At 40.0% G+C, this 24857-nt stretch overlaps 1 protein-coding gene and 1 long non-coding RNA gene across 2 annotated transcripts; one reads left to right on the top strand and one right to left on the bottom strand.

Moving 5' to 3' along the window:
* The first annotated feature begins 34 nt into the window (after positions 1–34).
* Positions 35–6704, top strand: LOC121956622 (inward rectifier potassium channel 2-like). Its single transcript, XM_088069221.1, has 2 exons — positions 35–187; positions 2621–6704. Exon 2 carries the CDS (start codon positions 2869–2871, stop codon positions 4183–4185), a length of 1317 nt encoding a protein of 438 aa, XP_087925347.1. The 5' UTR covers positions 35–187; positions 2621–2868; the 3' UTR covers positions 4186–6704.
* A 5763-nt stretch (positions 6705–12467) lies between these two features.
* LOC148186474 (uncharacterized) lies at positions 12468–23079 on the bottom strand. The gene is made up of 3 exons (XR_015774823.1): positions 22789–23079; positions 19545–19599; positions 12468–13783 (listed from the first exon to the last, which is right to left on the bottom strand). It is a non-coding gene; the product is annotated as an uncharacterized LOC148186474 (long non-coding RNA).
* Between the last annotated feature and the right edge of the window lie 1778 nt (positions 23080–24857).

The following is a 24857-nucleotide window of genomic DNA, read 5'->3' as shown; positions in this document are numbered from 1 at the left end:
TGCAACGACAAACATCATCTTCAGTATTGCTGGAGAGGGCTATGGCACAATTTGCAGCCCCAGACGGGAAGCTGAGTGAGCATAGTAAAAGAGCAGCGAAAATAAAAGGGACGCAGGGGGCGTATGTGGCGCATATGGGACTTATTACAACAAGGAAACGGCAGATTTGCAGCGCGAGGACCAACAGGTAGGTGGAATAAGCGGGAAGGATTTATCTGTAATGACGAAAGTGACTTGAAACGGGAAATATAAACACACTCTGACGGTCTCATTGCAAAAACTGATGTCCTGTAATAAGATTAATTTCAATTCCGGAAAATTATTGTTATTATTATTATTAGCTTATTATTATTACAACTATGTTATTATGGGCTATAATTTAGGATGTCGACTGGATGATGTATTCCTCCTGTCTTTATAGTTTGAATTAAACTGTATAGTTTATGATATCTGTGCATGAGCTAATTCTTATATTATACTAACCATGTTAGGAAAAAAATAAAAATATGATATGTGTGGTTTCAGCAAAAACATAGCCTATTTAAGATTATATTACGCAATTATAAATGTTGCAAAAGCTTAGATGCTATCTGCTAGATGATTGGCCATACTTATTGATTGGTGTAATAAGAAATAGAGCAGCTTTATGTAACCAGTTTCCATCTGCCTCAGCTGTTGGCTCTAATTGAGAACACATGCAAAACAAACAATCACAGGTTGTGCAGCCTCTGGAAGCCTTGGTCTGTCACCAACCTGTAGTAATTTGTGTTTAGATATATGATGAGCTGATAAAAGCTCAGACACAAAGAGTACAGTTGCAGTGAGAGGAGGAGAGAGTGACCTCAGTGTGTGTCAATGATCAGTGTCAGTGCATCAACAGCACAAAAGATAGTGGATTGATTCACACTGGGTGAGGTTAAAATATATGCACTGTTTACTGCAGGCTGTTTTAGATAAAAGTAACACACAAATATTCTCTTGTTGGATATTTTGATTGTTACTTCTCCCCAATCATGCAGTCAAAACTATGTACACTCTATGCTTTTGTGTACTCTGGTGTTTGCCTTGTATCAGTGCCACAACAGAATAGTAAACCGAAACAAAAAGGTGACTAATTGGCCAGCATGCCCATGAGAAAAACTGTATATTGTATGTGTAATATGGAGTTTTCTTTGTCAAGTCTTCCTTGCTAAAAAAAAATTATAATTTTTGAAAAAAATAATAGCTATGACAAGGTTTCCAGTATCATATAAAATAAGAAAATGATAATAATTAACTTTAATTATGGAGTGTTTTTAAACAAAATTATAAAGTGCATTACAGGTTTGAACCCATATTTAAAACAATGCAGGGTTTAAACAAATAACATCAGACAATTTTAATCAATACAAAGAAACAGGAACCCCCAAAATAAAGATAAATAACACCAAAATAACTGAAATCCATTAAACATTATTTTTTTTGCATCATTTTAGCTATCAATGAGTGGCTCTGCATATTCCCAATTGTGTGCGTTAAGGGTTGCTATTTCTAGTCGACCAAGCAGTGAAATCATTAGTCAAGATGATGCAGGAGGTTTTAAGACCACGTCCTGCACATCTTGTCCCACATGAGCTTTGGTCACTTAAGAGCAGTTTAACACGCAAAGTAAGATAGTGAATTAAACCAAAGCCAACAAATGTTTAATTTGTTTACTTCTGCGCTGCTTTTAAAATAGAAATACAATAAAAAATATATCAGAATATTAACTGAAAAGACAGGATATTTTACTTTGACACAATAGTGACCCTCAGATGAGACAGTTCATGAAGTGGAGGTGGGGAGTTATTTTGGCACTAGCAGAGCATGTCTGGATGACCATGGCCTTTTGTAGCCTGTGGTGTTACATTTTAATGGACCTCTCAGGCCACACACACTGAGTCAATAGCTTTTCTAATTTAGCTGTCCTTGTTGTTATGTTGCATACGATGCAAGGTTACTGTCGCTTTCGGAGAAAGACACCCATCCTCTCTGAAATGCTGATAGGTTCATTAAATCTTGTTCCATCATGTAGTGGTGCAAACTGTAGTTGTGAATTAGTTTTGGCTATACATGTGGACATATGTTACTGAAACTCTGCATTTGGTAACTGAGATTAAATCGCCTTAAATTTAATAACTAAATAAAGAAAGTTTTTAAATGCATGCATCATATTTTAACTGTATGCATTGCTTTGTCATATATGACACATCTGCACAAAGCTGCTGCTTTGATCCAGTGACTCAATGGATTAACATGAACTTGATCTGTAATCTGACTCAGCTCCCCATGGACTGACCTGCCTAATTAATACTTACATTAAGCAGTGTAAACATCCTTTCCCACTTTGTCAGCTATCTAAGTGCTTGAATCATATTTTTAATCTACTACTGATAATGCACAATGCATTCCCTGTGCTTTCTGACTGTGCCGCATACTCCGTATATTATTGTCTGTGTATGCAAGAATAGCTTCACTAACTTAGAGTGTACACTGAATTATTTAGACAGCAGGTAACCACACACCCACATACACTGATCTTTGCCCTGGTTCCTGTCAATTACTTTAAAACTGTTTTTCTCTCTCTGTGTAATTTCCACAGCCCACTTCACTGATGAGGTCCAAAGCAGCCGTCAGATAGGAGTGACTTGCCCTCACAAAAGGTGCACAGCACGGTTGCAGAAGCACGGGCCTGCTCTCCCCTGTTCCCTGCAGGATCCAGTCCTGTTCTCCACATTTTCTGCCTGAGTTTGTCCCCTGGATCATTCAAAACTGTTTCTCCAACGCTTCTACCAAAAACTTAGACTGTTTTCCAAAGCAGATTCGGCCCAGCCCTCCCAGGTGGAAGTAATGGGGAGTGTGCGAAGCCACCGTTACAGCATTGTGTCCTCTGAGGAAGACGGCATGAAGCTGGCCGCTATTGCCGTCCCAAATGGCTATGGAAATGGCAACGTCAACAAGGTGCACACAGAGCACCAACATCAGAGCCGCTTCGTCAGGAAGGATGGCCACTGCAATGTGCAGTTTATCAATATGAGTGAGAAAGGCCAGCGGTACCTGGCAGATATCTTCACCACCTGCGTGGACATCCGCTGGCGCTGGATGCTGCTTATATTCTGCCTTTCTTTCCTGCTCTCATGGTTGTTTTTTGGCTTTGTCTTTTGGGTAGTGGCACTGTCGTACGGGGACTTAGAGAATGAGACTCAAATGTGTGTTTCCAATGTGGACAGCTTTACCGCTGCCTTCTTATTCTCAGTGGAGACCCAAACCACAATTGGCTATGGTTATCGCTATGTGACAGAGGAATGCCCAGTTGCCGTCTTCATGGTCGTCTTCCAAAGCATCGTGGGCTGCATCATCGATGCTTTCATCATTGGTGCTGTCATGGCCAAGATGGCCAAACCCAAAAAGAGGAATGAGACCCTGGTGTTCAGCCATTATGCCACAGTGGCCATGAGGGACGGTAAACTCTGCCTGATGTGGCGCGTGGGGAACCTGAGGAAGAGTCATCTGGTGGAGGCCCACGTCAGGGCCCAGTTACTCAAGTCCCGCACCACCGCTGAGGGAGAGTTCATCCCTCTCGATCAGGTAGACATTGATGTAGGCTTTGATAGTGGCATTGACAGAATCTTCCTGGTGTCTCCAATCACCATCGTGCATGAAATTGACGAGGACAGCCCGTTCTACGAGATGAGCAAACAGGAGTTGGAGACGTCAGAGTTTGAGATTGTAGTGATTCTGGAGGGCATGGTGGAGGCCACGGCCATGACCACTCAGTGCCGGAGCTCCTATGTGGCCAGTGAAATCCTTTGGGGCTACCGCTTTGAGCCTGTGCTTTTTGAAGAAAAGAACTACTACAAAGTGGACTACTCTCGCTTTGATAACACGTATGAGGTACCCAGCACGCCCCACTGTAGTGCCAGGGAACTAGCGGAGAAAAAATCTGACACCTCCAGCTCGAGGAACTCCTTTTGCTACGAGAACGAGGTTGCGCTAGAAAAAGTCGAGATGGAGGAGGAGTTCGATGAGGAGGAAAACAGGGAGATGAGGGGTGCTGAGGTCTGTGCACTCGAGGACACAAACGCAGATGTGGTGTCAGACTCTGAGTGCAACCTGGACTCTTTGCCTCTAGAATCAAGGCCTTTAACAGCAGAATCAGAAATATGACTGAAAGATAGGGTCTAAAGAAGGGTACCACAGGGTACGATAAAAAGAGCTTTGATTCGGTCCTGATTGCTGTTGTTGATAATGCATGACAGTTTGTAAAAGACTATGAGTATGAAATTCTCTATGCAGAAGCTCACGCACAAGGCACCATGGGAAGCCAGACATGTTATATTTTTTATGGTAAAAGTGGTGATAAATGAAGTGGTTGCATGAAGCCAGAGAGATGAAATGGGTTAGATGCCTTCACTTCTACAATGTGCAGTCTGCCCTTCCTAATATATTGTTGCGGAAAAGCCAATTGGGTTCTGAAAAATGACTATATTTGCAAGAAAAAAGTTTTTAATTTATTGTGGTTATAATAGGTCTTTTTGGGGCCTAAACATCACATAGGGTTGTGATTTTCTAAAATTATTAAATATGCATAAAAAAAGATATGAACCTAAAACTTTAAGATTTGTTTTCAAATGCCAACCCAAATTTATATATATTTTTTAAGAAAATTTGAAATTCAAGAATCTTGTTTTAAAGGCTCCTAAAACATTTCAATCACCTACACAAAGGGTACTGTTTGTTAATGAGCTGGCCTCTTAGCAAAGTATATATACAGTCCTGTTCAGCGTGGTGGTCTTTGTGCTGCTCTCATGGTGTGATGCAGGAAAGAGATGTCTCGCACAGATTATGAGCTCAAATACACTATGCTCCTCAACCCATTATGTGGTCTGAGTATAGCATCTTTTGCAAGGTGTGCCTTAAAAAAAGTCTCAGTCTCGGTGGAGACACTCTGAGCACACACTGCATTAGATGTCACAGGAAGAGGAAGCATTAAGAGTTGACTGACTGCGCAGTATACTGCCACTCCTCGCAGGTCTTTATGTTCTGATGTGCAATACAGGTCAGAGGTTAGACAGGAACCCTGAGCCGAGGTCATGAATGTTGATGATAAGTGCTGCTAAGTTACATATTGTATGTTTAGTGGGAAGTCAAGAAGCCAAAATGTATTATTTGTCTTTTAAAGTATCCATTTTGAAGATGCAGTCTATGATGTTATTTCTAGATGTAGACAAGCATGATTATGTCAGTGTGTTTTCCAAAGCTTTAGTGCACTTTTTTTCCTCACCAGAGAATTCACCCCTAATGACAGTGGAAACTGTTGACTAACCCAACGCCAAATGTGTACATATAAGAGACATCAACCATAACTTAACTGTTAGTCGATGTTGATTTAAAACCCCAAACTTTTCCTCATCTAACAGTGGTTGGCTGTTGAAACACTGAATTAGTTGATTTTGACTTTAGCCTGCTTTATATTAACGTCAGTGTTCTTGGTGCAGCAGACGCACAGATTTGGACACATACTATTGTGGGTGAAGTTTGCTATTTCTTAATGGACCCTTGCTTTCGAAAGATTAAGTCTGCTGAATATATTACAGTTACAATCTAGCACACTTGACTTCAGTCTTACACAAGATTAGGTTTTAAAATTTTTGAACTGCTATTGTAATGTATTCATGCTTGGATCAGTGGAAGCCAGAACAGTGTACCACTTCTCTGGTAAGGAAACCATTAAAAGTCCAGTGTGTCAGATTTAAGGGCATCTATTTGCAGAAATAATATAAAAAATATTAATAACTATGTTTTCACAACGTATCTTCATAGAATAGTTTGTATGATAACCAACAAAAATTCACACACAACAGTTTGTATGATATCCTACGAATTTGCGGCCCATGAATGTTGTTACGTCCTAAAGTTGTGTAATTGGTATGGAGGTTAGCTTCAGGCAATTAAAGTTCCTATGGTTAGGTTTAGGGAAAAGAAACATGTTGAGGAGATACCTTAAAATAACATAAAGTTCACTCAAAGTCCACACTATCCTTAACACCTGGCCTCCTCACACTCCTTACAGGCCGCTTTGGACTGCTAACTTGTTTTGTCCCATCAGTGCATTGATCACGTAATTTTTTCCAAAATGCGTGGATTATGCACGAATTGCTGGCTCATTATTATGTGGGTAATGTAAGAATTTGGGTGCATTACTTTTTGTAAGATAACATATGAACAGTTTATTAGAGCAGCCTGGTTTTCATTACCTTAGAATGAGCTGTTCATATCTACATACAAAGCACTTCCACTGAGTCTGCCATGTTGTTCTAGTAGACCAGAATGGACAAATCAAATGCTGGCTCTAGAAAGAGCCATTCATGTTTTCACACTTTTGCATTGGCACCGTAGTTCTCCTAAACACTTGGCACATGGGATAAGTTTCAGTTCTGCAACCACATTGCTTTAGATGCCACTAAAGTCTACACACTGCACCTTTAAATTAAACATGTTCTCTGTTCACACATTTAAACTTTTCCTGTCTTAGGTCTTTATTTTTCTACCAGGGTCTTCCTACCATCCTGCACAAACCAGACTGTACAGATTTTTTTTTATCTTTTGTAAATTATAATGCAAATACTGTAAATTGACATTGCAGTTGTTGAAAAGAGTTTGTCCTTTTTCCAATAAAAATGTAGAAAATACATTGAAGTTGATGTTTTGATTGTAAACAACAAATGAGTTTCAGCTGCCACTGTGATATTTTAACTTGTTAACAGATATTAGCCATTTTCTACATTAACTAAGTGATGCATCTGCATCCCTCTACTGTGCAAGAATTTTCCAAGGATTTGCATTTTGACCCAAAATGTGTGACATCTGGAGGCCCCGCTTGACTGTTTTAGCTGTGCTCCTCTAATTTGGAGCTGCGGCCCAAATTCCAGGCAGCTAGCTGTCAGAGCTCACACCATCATTTACTATAATTCACCAAACTGACTCCAGTTCTGCGAAAGCCCATAGAGACCCCATGCTATATCAGTCGGCTCCGCTGGAAGTCATTTTCGGTGACAGCAATGGAAAGAACGCCTCATTGCTTCTCCCAATCTATTCGAGTAAACTGTGGAAAATAAGTGTATTCTGCACCACAGAGCGTCTTGAGGAATGGTGTTAATGTGTAGAATTAACAGAACTGCAGAATTAATACTTCTTAAAGCAACAAATGAACAAAAGTAAAGCATCACCCTGCCCTGAACATCTGTTTATTAATCCAAATTTGCTGTCTTTTTAAGAGATTTTCAATACAAATGATAAGTTAAAGGTGTTCTACGATACCACATGAACACACAGATTGCATAACACACCCGGATGCAGCCAGTGTTATGAGATCCCCCTCCAGCTCCTCTAAATATGCAAAAAAGACCGTTAAGCAATAGATGTGATCGATATGGTTGTGTCAGAGGTGAACGTAGGTTTGCAGTATGACACATTTGTCAGCAAATTTAGTTAGTTTCCATCCACAGCTGCATTCTGCCAGCATGAGACGTAGTCGCGGGATCTATTGATCAGACACGTCCACAGGGAGGCAGTGAGCCGATTTGATTTGGTTCTACATAGGAAGTGAATGCTGCCTCGGGACTTTTTCCACATTAGCCAATGAAACTGCCACAAAGTGACAGCTTGGGAGTGAAAATGGGGACCGTCCCTTTTCTGTTTAGAAAAGAAATTTCAATTTATTCTCACCAAGTCAGTCTATCATCACCTTTGTTGTGAAAGCAGATGATTTCCTGTAGTGAGGTTTGTTACAATACAGAATCAAAAATATTTATGTCCCAGCTTTCTTTAAAAAATGTCCTCTGGATTTTAACATCACACGTAAACTCCTGAAACCTCTGAGATGACATTTAACTGAATGAGATGGTGGCTCCAGTTCATGCTGGGTGCACTGTGTGAAAGAAATTGACATCCAGTGCTGTGCCAGAGAGCTCCTGTCGATGATGCTGATGACGTCTCTCTGGCGAATTCCCCTGAACAGGCTTATTACTAAAGGGCTGATCAGCCTGACCTTCAGATCAGACGTGTGAATATAAATATAAACAATTCGTCAGCGGGGCAAAAAACCCACTTGACTTTTTGACTTGGACGGAAAATATATAGGTGAGCAGACATATTACTTTCTCCAGACTTCAGCATAAACTGATAAAACATGAAGATACGACCAGTGGAAATGAAGCATATTTACTTTTGTCCCCCCCTTCTAAAAGCTCACTATCAGCCCCGGTTTATCTCAGTGTCCGTCACTAAGAGAAAGTTTATACGCATAATTTTAGAGAATGTTAAAATCACAGGCATATTTATGACTAAGGAGGAAGTGGGGGTAGTCTGGACAAAGTCTTTCTTGAATGTATTTAGAAAAGGGTATTATATCAGAAAAATGATCTGATTTCAATCTTATGTGGGGCACATCCAGCCTGCAACATTATAAATAGCTGTAACTGCATGTGCTTGGCCCAAATTCATGTCTTGAGTGTGCCGCTGAGGTCAGAAAACAATATGTGTCAGATAAAAGAGTGCAATATCTGTGTCTGTGGAGGTTCTCTGTCATCTAGGTCATGAGATATCACGTAAAAGTAAAATCAAAGGCAGCTGAAAAGAACTTCAGTTCATAACTGAACTGAAGCATACGCAGTTGGATCCTATCAGCACAGACTTTGTTTCCAGCCATCTGACAGATGTGACGTCTCTGTTACACTCAGCCTCTCCATTTTTTGCTACTTCCGAGCAAGCCGTGTGATAATCTTGACGGTAAAGGAAAGCGGTTGTAGCAGTGACGTTCACAAGTTGTAACCATTCAGTCAAAATGACTTATTGCCTTAGCAAGTCTGGAAGTGGGACAAACCTGCGGACAGCTGACTTTTCTCAGAGGATGGAAGCCAATGGAAATCTGAGGGATGTGCTTGACCTTGGTTATGACAAAACTCATACAACATGTTCTCTTCATGGCGGGTCGTAATTAACCGCCTGCTAGAGACTGCAATCTGCCACAGTCAGGTCACTTAAACTTGTCATGCCACACAGATAACTTTTAAAGCAGGTTTATTCATGGATAGTTCTAGTCCTTGATTGGCTGATCTGTGTTTGAAGTCATTGTAAAATATTCTATAAACACATCTGTGACAGCATTACAATTTCAGCATTACTGCCCCGAGAACTCACTTATCATCCATAGTCGTTTATTATCTGCTAGGACAAAAACAAGTAAAATATGCCTCTATGTAATTCGGTGAATGCCCATAAAAAAACATAAAGATGCTGCAAAAGGAACAAAGAAAGCGTATGATGATTGACCAGCCAAGGAACCAACCATGTCTCGCTCCAAATTACAGAGAGCATCTTTTAGAAGCATGTGACAGCATTTTGGAATTGTTTTTAATGAGAGAAAAGTGTTTTGATCACTGTTTTTGCATTGCTAAGTGCCTTTTGTTTTTAAGTTCTATGCACCTAGCTTTGCAGGAGCACCCTGAACACCTTGAACTGATAAAACTCCAACTCAGAGTGTGGAAAGGCACCCGACATCAATTTGGTGCCGACGACAACAAGTGGTAGTGTACAGTCAGTGTTCATCTACATTAGCTCACTTTCATCGTTGCCTTAGGCAAGCTGCAAGATATATCTGATCGGGACAAAACGGGGTTTTAGCTACTGTGGTGCCTTGTTACTTAACAGTTATCATTGGTTACAGTTTGTAAACACGCATGCCAGCAAAAGTGAATGTAGAAGCCAATCAAAAATTTTATCTTGTATTGTGTTTTGCCTCGACATACTGTCTCTCTTGGATGCCTGCTGGCACCTGGTCTCTAGCTTTTTATAAAGCCCCGCCCTCTCCTGAGGGCTGTGGGTGTATACGCCCAGAAACATCACAAACACAGAAACACAGAAAATAAAGACAAAATAAGAAAATACAGGTCGAGTCTTTGCAGAAAAATACATCGCTACACACTCCTAGCGGTTCATAAGAGATGACTGAGCGGGATTACCTTGGTATGAGACTATACATTGTTTTTCAGGAAAATCCTGCAGAATATATCTTTAAATAAATTATCATCGTGGATTTTCAACATTGTCATCTGAACTTTTGCCTCTCAAATGGCATTACATGAAAAAATCACCATAACACATCTTCCCAGAGTGCAATGGGATTAAATTAGGTAATTATATAATTCTGATGTCATGGCAATTGCGTAAGGCTTCTGATGGGTCTGACGGTGCAGCCAGAGACCTGCTGTTTCATGCAGCCAGTCAATGAAGGCACACAAGAACTCGTGGCACAGGACTCAAAACACTGATATTCACCTACCTTTTTAAAGTGCAACTTGGAATGATAATGCCATGAGATTCGGTGCAGGTGGCCCCAAATGCAGGAGACGGCAGGTAACAGGAACTCAAAAAGAGAACTCATTATTTCAAAGACACAATAACTGAATATTACACTTACAAATCAAGGATCCAACAAAGACTGAACAAAAAAACAGGACTTAGACTGATGAGGGGATGAAGTGAAACTGAGGAGCAGGGAAGGACTAATGAGGCTGATGCAGGACAGGTGTGTAGATGTGTAAATGAAGGAAAGGCAGCACAGGAACACAGGAAAAGACAAATACAGTCAGCTGAAACCCCCAAACCAAGAAAATACAATTATCTTAATAAGTTGACAAAGTGAAAACAAAGACAGTCTTACTAATAAACTTCATTTAGTCTTAAACAGACACTTAGTCCGATCTTCCCAAAAGTTTAGCACATAAAAATTAACTACTGAAGTCTAACTTGTGTGTCTGAGCTATCAGAATACACCCAAGTATGCATCAAGTTTTACTGTACAGCTTTACACAGGACTGGAGTATCAGATCACAGATTCACCCAACAGCTGACACACTTGCCTGGACCTTCAGTGCGTTTGAGTGTGTGATGGGGATTCCTGAATAGTGACAGTGAAACTTCTGCAGTGATCATTATAATGGGATATGAAATTTATACTTGTAAAACTGTATATCTTTTAATGTCTAGCATATCAGGTTGTCCCATTTTTAATTTTACTTGATATCATGTTTGTATTTTTATTTTTTAACGACTGTGAATAAACTATGAATGAATGAATGAATATTCCAACTTTTTGAGTGTAGTGTGAAGTTTACTAGTTTTGACTTTGTATTTTTTGTTTTTTTTTCCTTATCTTTTAATACTGTCATAAACTTTTGACAGTGGAAAAAAAGGATATTTTTATTCTCAAAACGGATTGTTTTAGCTTCTTTATAAGCAGTCTAACATATCTCTCTATTTCTGTTTTACTTGCTTACAGTATTTCTTCATTTTTACATTTAATCATTTCAGATTTTTGAACTATAATAACCTTACAAATGCAAACAAACAGACACGCGCAGACACACACACACACACGCACACCTGCTGACACTCATTTTGGCTCTATTTTCGACAGCTGAGTGTCTCATGATCCTCGGGGGAGGAACAGGAGAATCCAGCAGGTACAATATGTTGGACAAGATTCAGGCTTTTTCCATTCGTCGTGCCTGCGGAAAGACAATATTCATTCACAGTGGGTTTGCCTGGTCACACATGCAACAGCAAAAAAGCATTTGGCACATGCCAGCTTCTATGCAATCGTGTGTGTTTGTCCGTGTGTTACTTTTTTAAACTTTACTTCTCATGTGTCAAGCAAACTTGTTTACGTCCTTGTCTGAGATTATGTTTTCTGCACATTGTCATTGGGACAGCACACAGTTACAGTCTTGCAAACACGTTGCTGTATCTCCGTCAGTGAACACTTCTCTATTCATGCTGCTGACCTTTATCCTTTTGGCTCGGGCTCCTCTGACCTTGACAAATACATCCAGAGCCAGGAAACAAAAGCGATACCTACTTTATGCTCATTGTTGGCTCTTGACCAGCGGCGCCTTGTACTGACAGGACTTGGCTCTGTGCGGTGTCACACTTTGTTGCCTATAATGGAGGCGCATCAGCGGGTGAGCCACAACAGTTAACACAAAGCCTCCCTGACTTCCATTTATGATGCCTGACTCCATCATAACAAGGCCCTGCTGGCAATGAACATCCACCTGCAGGAAACATTTAACACAATGCAACTGGGGCTTTTTTCTGTCTCTCTCTTCTCACAAAGTCACAATGCAGACAGGTTTTAAAGTGTACTTGTACCCCTCTTAAAGTGGCAGGAAGCAAATGTAGATTCTCTCCCTTATTGAAAAAATTCTCAGTCTGGCTCAGTCTTTGACCCTGCCCACCACCACTCTTTGCAGCACGTAATGCTTTTTGCACTTTCTCTTGCGCTGCTTGCGTTAGGTTGACCCATGGATAAATAAAAAGACCTTATATTTATTGATATATTATTTATTTTAATATTTCACATTAACCCCTTTTAACAGTCACGAATCCTGCCATCCTTTAACTAAACACAAAGGCTAATGACGTGTGAGACCCGGAGGGAGCCTGCATTTATTTGTTTTTTAAATTCATTTAACCATCATTTTTCAAATTTTAAATTACAGTATCCAGACACCTAACGTAGATCTCCAGGTCCTTACATGATGATATCTAAATTTGACTGCTTTTAGCCACCTAGTTTATTGATTTTAATGACACAAAAGAAATTTTAATAAGTTAACAACTTTTTAATCCGTGTGCCCGTGCTATTGGAGCATCGCTTTTGGGATGCTGCGTTTTTATCTTCACCTAACTCCAGTAATGTAAAAGAGGGTAAAATGATTCAATCATGCAGCTCCTCCAGACTTTCCAAATGTTATCAGACTGAATGTTTCAAATCCCGAAAGCGAAACAAGTCACTTTGCAGGGGTTGTCATGCTTTAGGTGACAAGCAAACATAAACATAAGAAAAATACGGTTATGAGTGGTGGGAGACTTTAAATGTTTCTCTTTAACATTTCAATTTCTTTCCAAGATTTATTTTATTTTGCCATTTTTATTTTGCCTGCCAGGATCTCTTTCAAATTTTCCCTTAAAATGCCAAAATTTAGTGAGTGAAGCCTGGGAAGTAACATTGTAAGAAAATATGAATATTAGAAACGTGCGGGATTTTAAGGAAGTAGGATTTAAAGGACAGGACATACTTTAGAGGGGCTTGTTTATGAGGACAGCTGAGGAGAGACGGATACCTCTGAACTGTTTCCAGCCCTTCAATGATAAAGGTTACTACCAAACTGGTCTTGCCAGCCTGCCACTATTTTAATACACTGAGGACCACCAACTGTAAGTCCACAACAGTGCATTGTTGATGTCTGCCAAACAGCCACACACCAACAATGACATAATCAAAGAATATTTTCTTTAGTTTACCATCTTTAACAGGTTATATACTCAGGCATGGTCATCTTAATGAATATCATGCTTCACATTCACACAGTTGTACACATTCACACCTTAAAATTTGGCCACTGATGTGATAATTTCCTACCCACATACCCCCAACTCTCCCTGGGGATTAATTTCGACCACAAGCATGTTTCTGTGCCTTCTCTCCTGCTGACTCCATGTTCAAAGAACCAAACTGCTCACTCAGTGTTGTAAACCAGTTTGTGAATGGTGGTGACATCTCCTCACTGAATGTGTAGCACATCAGCCCCCTCAGGACGAAGCAGCTTCTGCACCTAAAAGAGCCAAGAACGGCCCACAGCCAGGGGTTACTATAACGATATCTGGGCAACCAGCGACGTCATCTCCACTGTGGATCCCTCTGGAGGAGACACAGAGAGTAACTTGGAATCAGATTTTTGTTGTTTGTTCAGGGTCTAAAGATAGATGGTGATGATGATAGTATGACATGTTGATTTATTTTTAGGGTTCATACTGGTAAGCAAGAGGGAAATGCACAGACTTTATGCACCATAATATATTTTTGCTACTCCCTTTAGCTGTAACTGTGACTGTTTTTTTTCTCTTTACTTGAAATGAGTCATAAATAATATAAGATACATATCTGATGAATGGTGTCAAAGATGTGGACATTTACCAGGTGCAGAGCTACTACTGAAATATGCTACTGAGTTCTCCATTGGGAAGTGTTGGATCAAGTTTCGTTATTTTTTTTTTGGTTGGTTTTTTTTGCCCTGTTTACAGTAAGGCCAGTAAGGATAAGATGGCCAAATCAAAATGCTGGAAATGCTGCTGATGTCTCACTAAAAAAAAAACACCCAGTTTTGGCAGCACAATCGTCCACGAAAATGTTGCTATGCGTCACTAAAAAACAATCTTAAACATTGGTCTGCAGCTTGGCAGCTGCCTCGACTAGGTGTAACTCACTTTTGGTGGCAAAATTGCCACTCAAATGTCGCCAATGTCTCAAAAATACAACACCCAAAAATGAAGCAGATGTCTCACTGAAAAAACAATCATCGCTGGAATTGCCTTGCCTAAAAAACAACCGGTATTGTTGTTTGTTTGTTTGTTTCCAACAGTGGTCTGCAGCTTAGCAGCTGTCTCGCCTTGGTGTCATGCCATCCACCATCCCCTCCTCCTCCCGATGACAAAGTCAGCTCAGTGATGTAAAAAGAATGACGTCACCTTAGAAACATTGATATGAAACTTATGCAGAAACACACAATGCCAACCTTTTTTCTGGTGACCAGGCACCAAAGAGCTCCGAGCATGGCAGAAGTCTTATTTTTCTTTCACAAGTTTACCAATATTTTGGAATGCAAAGTTTTATAGAAATAACATCACTTTTCTTATATATATTAATTTTGCATTGTCTGTACCCACCTAAGTTTAAAGTTAACTTTACATTGATAGACTTCTTCCCTTTTCAAACACATCAATCAATTTATGCACACGTGCTTCCTTGACACATTCATTTTTCTAATTTTTTAATTGTTAAAAAAGTCATTGCTTTTGTGTTTTTACTATCTTTTACTATTCATTTCCCGATGGAGGTTTAACATACAGTATGCTGTTGCCGAGAGCACCTGGTTGTGTGCTGCATTTGCAATTCAGATCACCTGTTAACGTCACATAGAAATTGTGTCAAAGATACAGATCTCTGTCAAGAGCCAGGATAGCTGTCTCATATCGTAACTGTTGATCATGGGAAGTGGAAGTAAGACTTACATCCAGACACACACACACACACACAGAATCAGGGCACAAGGCAAAGTGAATGTGATCATCCACTTCCCCACTTTAGATTTAATTCACACAGAACAAGATTAGAGGATCCAATCAGTGGTGACATTGAGCCGGGCACCCGGAGGAATGGGACACCAGGGAGGCCTAATCATCCCTACTGCGCTGCTCTGCTGCTGCAAGCCAATCAAATCCCCTCCAGACGAAGCAGATGGTCGATATCATCTTCTCCCTTTTCTACGTGAGATTATCTCCTCTACCTTAGCCCTCACGGGTGGATGTTTACAGCAACGGTGGCCTTTCTGCCATCCGTCTGCGGGATGCTGATGCTGAGTTTCCCATGGTGTCGAGCTACCTGAGACCCCAAATGCACAGGCAGGGGCCCATAATGTTACCGGTGTGATGCAGTGATCTCATGCTGTGCTGCATATGACCTTCCAAATAACCCAAAATGGGAAACTGACAAGCACAGGGAGTTTTCATTTGCTTATGGAAATGAAAACAAATTTATCATATATTCTTGTGTTGAGAAAACACCTAAAAAATAATCTATTAAATTACATTTTAACTGTTAATAAGCAAACAGCTACTCCATTCTAAAAATAACAAGCGATTTCTTCAGTCTGCTCAGAATGCAATTTCTCCCAACAAGAAGATTAATCCTTACGTCACAACACAATTTTCTCTCCTGTCCTGCCTGTCCTGAGATTACAGAGGTGGCTTATGTTTGGTTTAAGCAGGTCTGTCACAAGGAAAACAATACAGCAGGAGATGACATGTGACTTCTGATTAGAAACTCCTCAGAGGAAGAGGGGGCAAAGGTTGAATTGATGAGCAATTTTCCTCCATGAGCCATGATCAAAATCAAACACAGTGTTATTATAGTCAGCCGTACCAGCTTAAAGGCAATCTGATGGCTCTGCAATACACAGATCAGTGCCTCATATAGCAACTATTGTAAAACAAGTGTAATTTACAACACTGACGCATGTTTGTGCACTTCTGGAACAGCAAGCATGCACGCTTTCCTTCTGGCATGATGCCAAAGAAAGGAGCAGGTCTCCAGTGCTGTCTAATTAATGCAATGTACAAGAACCACAAGTGTAATGGAAGCCATCTCTACTCTAGTACAGCATTGAAAACAGGGCAAGTTTTCCATGTACACTGAGAGGAACAAGTAACAAGAGAAGAGCGGCACACCACTTTAGGACGTCCTCGCGCCAGATAGAGGGCTCATTGTTACACCTGTGCGCTCAGGTAATCAACAATGTTTTCTGATCTCTTGACTTTCCTTCATCACTAACAGCAGCAGACAAGCAGCAGGAGGACCTGCCAATTAAAATTCAAGCTGTTGATATTAAGACAGGAGGAATTGCACAAGTTTAAGCCTTTGAAACATGGATCAACGTCACTTTTCATTCAGTCTCCTTTTACAAGTATTTGAACCTTTCAAACCTCCACAAATTTGTCTGATTTCTTTAAAAGCATGCAAAAAAGGCAATATGCAACTTGGCAAAAAATGTGCCGTACACGACAAGAAATTGGTCGATTTAATTATGAAACAGATTATTTCTAAAAAAGCTAAGGTACAATTTTCAGATATTTCTAAACATTATAACTATATTTTTGAAATGTTTTTTACAGAATGCCTATAATTTTAAACAGTTTTTCAGGTCTTTTCCTTTCTTTAAATTTCTGTTTTTTAAACTTTCCCACTTCTCTTTTTTTTGCTGCTAATATTTAGCTGTTTATATTTAGCTTTTTTAGTACTTTTTAAAAACAAATTTCTTGCAAATTTCTGGGTCATTTTTTCTTAAGTCTGCTCATTAGCTTTTTTCAATGTTTTTGCTCAGGTTTTAAGGGGTTAAACATGCTCTCGCCATGCTGTGCTCTCTGTGCATATGATGCTCCACACTGTTTTGCCAACCTAAAAGATTACTTAAAAAAGGAGACACAGCATATGACATCATTCCTTTCCCAGAAGCCAGGATTATTTGTGTCATTTAGATATTGGCAGACTTGGAAATAATCTGTACAAAAGTCAAATGCTTTGCCAAGTCTATCTCAGGAACAATACGTCATCCCATTCATGGGGGACGATTGCTTTTCCATCGCTAATAAAGAAAAAAGAAAATGAATGGTTGGGGGGGTTACTGACACTAATCACTCCCCAGTGATTCTTGTAAGACCTAAGGAGCAAGACTGACTAGTTGACTTTGTTCCTGCATTTAAATCATATAACTGGACAGAAAGACTTTCCATTTTTCCAGCGTGGAATTTAATCCTCAACATACTGTACACCTGCTTCCGTAACTACGACACTCTTTGGTCTGACACACCATCTTTTTCATTTTCTTGTGTTTCTTCTTCCTCGTGCTGTTTGTATTTCACCTGACCATATATAAAAGCTTTGAGAAACTTTCTTTGGTTGAAAACAAAGTGATTGACCATCTGACTTGACTTTTTCAGCATCTCTTGCTTCAGTCTGATGTAAAGGTATTGCAAGAGTGGCTTTATAAAAAGACACAATCCTCTCAGGAACAACATGTAAGCTTCATGATCAGATCAGGCTTCATAGTATTCAAGAATCCTAAAAGAGGTTTATATTTAAAACCAATCCCTTGCGGTCTGAAGCTTTTTTAGTCTCGGTTGTTTTGCATTAACAGGCACAGACTTGCAGCGAGGCAGCCTTGATGAGAAGCATCTCTCTACACTCACTCTCACTGGGGACAAGCATGTTTCCACTGGACCAGCTGGGCTCTCCTTCAGGAAAACAGCATGGCTTAGGGGGGCACTGCTTCTCCTGTCCTCTGTTGCCAGCCTCACTCCTTGCCATGAGAAACCAGGAGCAATGTGATGGCAACAAAGAAAAACACTCATTTAATGACTTCACTCTAGTGTCAACAGTAACAGGTGTGCAGAGGGGGAAGAAATACTGTTTACATTTAATGTAATCTGTCCTGGAGAAGGATCCTTTCAATTGAAAATAAAGTTAGCCAACTGCAAGCAATAAGAGCAGATCCATTACAGTATAATCTGTGGCTGTAACCCATTTCCATAAATTTGAGCACCTGTATGTTTTGGCCACTGCAAAAGTGGTTTTATCCTTAGTCTGAGTGATTATGTTTTAATTTGTTGTACAAATCAAGAAACTCATCTTGAGATAGTGTCTCAGTTGCTGAACACATACAAAAAGGGCCACTGAACAGGCCAGTTAGAGTAAATCGAATGTTAAAAGCAAGCTGTGGAGATGAAAAATTAAGCCGATGCAGAAGTGCCAAAAACTGAAGTCCCTCTAATGGCCACTTGTAGGCTGGCAAGAGCGAGTCAATCCTCATAAACCCCCATGATAAAATGCCCAACTTTACAGCAGAAAAAACATGTTTTCAGCCAAATACAAAAAACGGTTCTGTACAAGGGGGGATTCTTTTTATATAGCCAAGCCTAAATCACCTTTAAATGTTATTAAGGCTTTAAGTTATAAATATGCATGATCACCAAATATGATTGCCTCTGGCGACTCATAACAAGTGATACTAATGCTGTGTTCCATTCAAAGTGTGAGGTCAGAAATTCCCAGTTTTTACGACTTTACGACGAGAAATTTACTTCCAAGCATTCCAGGAGCACAACATCGAACTTAAAAACTATTCGTAAGTTAACAGACACTGTTATACATTTTATTTTACAACATTTTTATACTTGGAAATGTACATGTCATTCACTAGCCTATGTGGTATAGTAGATGTATTTTTTAAATTAAATGCATGCAAATATACTTTACGTTGCCTTTTAGTTCATTTCTTACCCTTAAAGTGTGCGCCTCAGTAGCCTACATGGATGCAGCTATGCATCTGCAGCTAGAAACTCCGACTTTGAGTGGCGCGCCATTGTACTTTTTCTAGGTGGAGGTTGAAATATCTCAACTTCTTCTCTGGTATACAGTATAAGATAAGAAATTAGTTAAGCTGAGACATGCTGATGATAATGCTATGCCTTTGTTACAGTTTTAAGTTTTTAATCATTTCAGTTTTCTAGCATATTACCATGCTAACATTAGCTAGTCCTACACAATAAGTAGGCCTACAGCTTAGACAAGGCTAGTTTAATTTTTAGCAGGTATACTGTTTACCACAGTTGCCATGTTTTAGCATATTAGCATACTAACAGTTGATAGCCTAAAAAAAAGTTGGGCTACATCTGAGAATCTGAGACAGCTGACAATGCTTGCATGTTGATGTTTAGCAGGTATATTGTTTACAATGGTCATCATGTTGGTCTTAGCATATTAGCATGCTAAAATGTGCGAACTAACATTTGCTGTCCCTATTTGAGACAGCTGTCAGTGCTAGCGTGTTATCAGGCCTTCTCTTTACCTTGGAAGTTGGAACTGGGAGTGACGTCACGCCTGGGTTGACCATGTCCAAGTAGCTACAAGTTGGAAAAAGATAGAAGGATGTTAATGATACCAGTTCCAGCCATGTTAGTCATCTTTAGCAATACCAGTTTATAATAACACAATACGCTGTATTTTGCAGATACAAAGACAATGGCAACATTTCCACAGAAGCTGAAAAGTACAGCATGTAAAACTGTTTTAACTAGACATGCCATATTGGATTTTGAGGTCTAAAATTGGATTTCAGGGGGTTCCCAATGGATTTTCCTACTGGGAACTGGAAACTCTGACTTCTAGTGCAAAAGGAATGCACCATTAGCTGACCATTGTATAGGCTGCCATGACCACCACCTTAGTTTGGCAAGTTTGTTACAATGCAAAGTATTTGGGCTTAAAGTTGAAGACAAATTGAAAATTTGGTCTGAGATGCCAAGTCACTGAATGTCATCATGACAAGTCTATACCACATTTCATGGCAATTAATCCACTAGCTGTTGAGATATTTCAGTCTGAGCTAAAGTGGTGGACTGACAGACAGTCTGACATTCCTGTCCCAAAAGCCACACTGCTAGTGGGGCTGAAATGTAGAAAGTTGTCTATGTCTTGCTGCAGGCTCCAAAAACTCTTGCGCATTCATTAGTGTTGTCCAACAATATTTTAGTAGTCTGAGTAGTACTCTGAGTGGTGTGAGCAGTCGCTCTGCTCATTTGCTCTGCTGCCAACCACAACAAAACTGGTGGATCAATACATGCTTGTCAGTAATGCTGGAGGTCATCAATGGAAACACGGAAGCGCATTTACGTAATCAGGCAAATGGGAGATGTGAGGTGAAAAAAAACAGCAACAACAAATCCTTGTTTAGATTTAGATTTTAGCTGAAAACTGAGGCATAAAATGGATGTGAATCAAATTCCAGTGAGAATAAACAAACTAATTGACATGTCCTGTGTAAATGCAATATTTGCCCACACTGGATGTTCGGGCTCTGCCTTCAGCTGTGGTTTGACAGGAGAGGATGCCTTATGCTGCAGCTGTTCCACTTGTTGACATCGACCCACTGCACTTCTTCTATGGAAATGATATTACATTTCACCGTCTTTGGCTTTCCAGGGTTTTAAAATAGTCCAACTTTTCCGCATCATGCAGTAAACAACACACATCCTCCTTGTTTAGCATGCAGTCATCTGAATGTAATCCTACAGCAGCAATTTTAAAGGCTATTGCAGATATATATTTATGGTGTCTTAGTGTTTCATACTGCTTAAGTATGTTTATTTCCCACAAGGAGTCATCACTTCATCACTTCACTAACTAAAGGCAGGAGGGTTTTAAATGTTAAGTGCTGCCACACACACATCTTGTCAATCTGTTAATTCACTGGAGCAATAAACTGGTACAATAAATAGAGCTGAAAAATGTGTTGAGCTGCATCTGTATCAGGAAAGAGTACACAAAACATCTTAAATATTTACCAGTTTGATTAAATATGCTGTCATCTGCTTTCTATGAAGAGCACTGATTGCAAATATTTGCTTTTATATGGTGACGTCTGCTTATTCACACACACACACACACACACATGCACGTCATCAGTCTGCACTTAGGAAACAGCACAGGGGCAGATGGATCGCCTCTCAGGCTTTGTGCGTTGTGATGGATGCTTTGCCACCAATGCTTTGGGGGTTTAATTACGACATGGTTTTAATCTGGGCTCAACTATCAAATCTGTTCAGGTATCATCTTCAGAGCAAGAGGGAGGAACTATCATCTACTACGGGTTTGTTTCAACCAGTAAAGTTAAGCTGCTGTACTGGATTGTAAGGGTGTAATACTAGAGAGCTGTATTTCCAGTAAGTTCAGACTACTCTGAACTCTGTTTACAGAGGGCATTTTAAGTTTGGGGCTATCAATTTGACACACATTGTCCTCTCAAGCTGCCAAGGTTAAGGAATCTCTCTCAAGCAGGTGCTACTCATGATCCTAGATGCCCTTCACTGCTTTCATTCAATGCCTAATCCAGCCTTATATTTGATATGCCATGCCTGACCTTGTATTAATGCAATCTGAGAGCTGTATCATAACTGTAATCCTTGCTGATAACTAGGTTAAGAAGACTGAGAGGCTTGAAAAAAAATACAGCAGCAGACATTCCCAAGCCACTTTTTATTCCCAAAGATGTCACCAAAATGTAATTATGTAATTGCCTCATCCTGAGAGAGTCCCTTTGAAACATTTTCTTTTCTGCAACAGATTTATTCATGGACTAGCGTCTGCTTTGTCACCCAATCCTTTGAATCCAGAGAGCACAGCACTGCCCTGAGGGCTTTTCATTGAAGGAAGGAAGTTTACATCCAACATTGCAGAAGAACACTCTAAGTCACATTAGCATTAGCGTTTTAGGCACAGCATTGTATTAAAGCATGCTTATATTCAAACCTGTTTCCTATGTTAATGAACATTTATGGCTCTTACCCCATCAACTAATCAATTAAATTAGGCCTACTGAAGGGACTGATAAATGTCTATGTCCTTCTTTATCATATTCCTCTCATTTCTTTTTTTTTTTAAAATCAGTTTAGGCCAAATTCCATATCAAAACTGGAGAATCTCAACTATTACAGAAAACAAAAATTAAGCGACATGGTGGCATTAATAATTTCTAAACTTTTTGCAATTTACATAAAACAGTGGTGGAAGAAATACTACTACTTTACTAAAGTAGCACAAAAGTAGTAAATTTAATGTCACAAGTAAAATTCCAAAAAAGCAGGCTACATAAGTATTAGCAAGGATATATAGGCCTAGAACCAAAAGTAAAAGTAATTACGATGTAGATTGGCAGTTTGGGTGGACTACTCTTTAAAATATTTTTAATATACAGGTGGGTATCATAATTTATTGGTTGATTTGTGTTTTTAATTAATAATCTAAATCTACAAAGTAACCTGTAACTGATGTTGTCAAATCCTTGTATCTTACATGCTTGATCACTGGAGCACCCGACTAAAACAGAGCCATCGTTAGCAAAATTAGCAACACTTGTGTTTTTCCTGCAATGACAAGTCAAAACGTCTGCTGTAAGAAAGGTCTGTACTTGCTTCCAAAACATACTGGAGTAGAGGTAACCAGTAAAGTAGCATAAATTGGAAATTGTAAAGTGAGGTGCAAGCACTTAAAGATGTACTCATAAGCAGCTTTCCACCACTGCCAACAAAACTCACTTCTCTTCCTGGAGTGGCACAGTGCTGCAGTGTTTAGCACTGTCGCCTCACAACAAGAAAGTTCAGGGTTGGGAACAGCCAGGGCCCCTTTGTATGGAGTTTGCATGTTCTTCCTGTGTCAGTGTGGGCTTACCCAGAGTCCAAAGACATGCAGGTCAGGTTACCTGGCCAAAATAGTAAATATGAGTATGAATAGTTGCCATATGTCAGCCCTGTGATAGTCTGTTGATCTGTGTAGGGTGTAGTCTGCCTCCTGCAACTCCTCACAGGATAAGTGGTTACAGCTGATGAATGAATGATTGGTGGCACCCCTCCCCCTCTGGTGAAAGAGGCTGTCTTCAAGAGGCTGTGGTGCACCTTTTTTAAACTGGTGCAAAGGTAGTGGTGTCCTGACTCTAGACTATGCACAGTATTCATTGTTGTCAACCATGTTGGCATAGCTTGTTGACATGGGGCTGAATAATGTTCCTTAGTGTGGCTAAATATTGGCGAGGCAGCACCATTTTTAAAGGGGTACCCATAAGTCTACCCTAAACTTTACAAGGCTCTCTCCAAGTAAATATTTTGTTCCTGACAATCAATGTACTCCTCCATATTAAATATTTGGTCCACTTAGAATTACAAGGTTCTATCTGACATCTCTTTTTTCAATCTCTTTTTTTTTTAAAGTTATATGCTTTTTGGACTTTTTATTTAGAAAACAAAAAGGTTTGTATCACTTATGCAATTTTGACTGCCAAACTTTGAAGCTCAACATCTAAACCCTATTTGGAACACCAGAACACCAAACATATATAAAACATCAAAAGATGTGGCACAATAAAACCAAAAGCCAGAAAGGGATTTCAGGAATTCAGTCACTTTTGGTTTTGGTGTCCCACCTCGAGATTCTCAATGACCTTATCTCAGTGACATATTTTTGGGGGTGTAAAGTCTGGCTCATAGAAACCTTAAAATAAAAAAGCATGATGCACTCTTCAAGGACAAGAGTAAAATCAAAACATTTGATCATAATTGTCAAGCCAAGTTAGGCAAACTAAATTTGCAGTATATGTTTGACAAAGTAGGTCCAATCTTATCACATTAAATATTCAACCCTTTTCCCATTTGCAGAGGTGACAGGATGACTACTGAAGGACAATTTGCTCTGAAAAGGGTTCTGACATAACATTTCCTCCCGTCTAGGTTATACAATATGTGCATGTTTGCATGGATGTACCAAGATCACACACACCCTAATTTCGACTGTAATTAGACTCCTCAAGGCTTCTCAACCTGTCATGCCTGACCAAGTTCATGTCAACACTCACTGCCCCTCCCTCCGCTGCTCTCAGACCCAGACTCACGGTGCAACAGGAGCCCATCTATAGTAGAGCGTGTTGCATAAGGTTGTGCAGTGTCAGCCCCGGGCCTACAAAGATCTGGTTCCATAAAGGCTCTCAGAAAAGAGACCCCGTAATAACTCTCCACTACAGGACACCCTGTGTCATGCCTGTAGAAGAGAAACTTATGCAACGTCATCTGCTGCTCGTAGGTCTGCCATCTAAGGGCACGGTGAGGGCAACGTTTTCCTTGGCAAAAGGCAGAAAGGGGCAGGGGGTACAGGGTCATGGAGAGTTTACGAGAGGTGATGTCCCAAGTTCCCCCACAGCTTGTCCATTTTAAAATCACAATGCGTAATTATTAGAATTGGCACATCACAGTCATCAGCGGGATGAGTGTATGGAACATTGTGTGGCACTCTAATGAGCTGTTAGGTGGTGTGCAAATGCTGCCACCCGATCTCCATCTCCAGGACGTAAGCAGGTCAGGATGTCGTGAGATCTGGCATAGGATTAATAGGGAAATCATTCCAAAACGGAGTGCACATACTTACCATGTCTTGTCTGGCACTCCTCTGTCCATCTGTAGGTCCCATGGGGAAATTGCAAACAGAGTTCCCAAACTTCTCTGAGCAAAAAATAGGCATGAATTTAATCACTTGTACTCGTTTGTTAGATCAGACCTGCTTGGAAAAAAAATCCCAGTAAAGGCTGAGCAGAAAGGAAAGAACAGAGGTCTGGTGTGCG

This window comes from Plectropomus leopardus, chromosome 18 (assembly GCF_026936395.1).
Source record: "Plectropomus leopardus strain MGB_pleo_1.0 chromosome 18, ASM2693639v1, whole genome shotgun sequence".
In the NCBI taxonomy this organism is placed as follows: domain Eukaryota; kingdom Metazoa; phylum Chordata; class Actinopteri; order Perciformes; family Serranidae; genus Plectropomus; species Plectropomus leopardus.
Note: the sequence above shows the minus strand (reverse complement) of the source record. Positions and strands in the feature narration are given on the sequence as shown.

Bases quoted from the DNA above. Each gene is read 5' to 3' on its own strand.
- LOC121956622 (XM_088069221.1), top strand. From the start codon at position 2,869: ATGGGGAGTGTGCGAAGCCACCGTTACAGCATTGTGTCCTCTGAGGAA.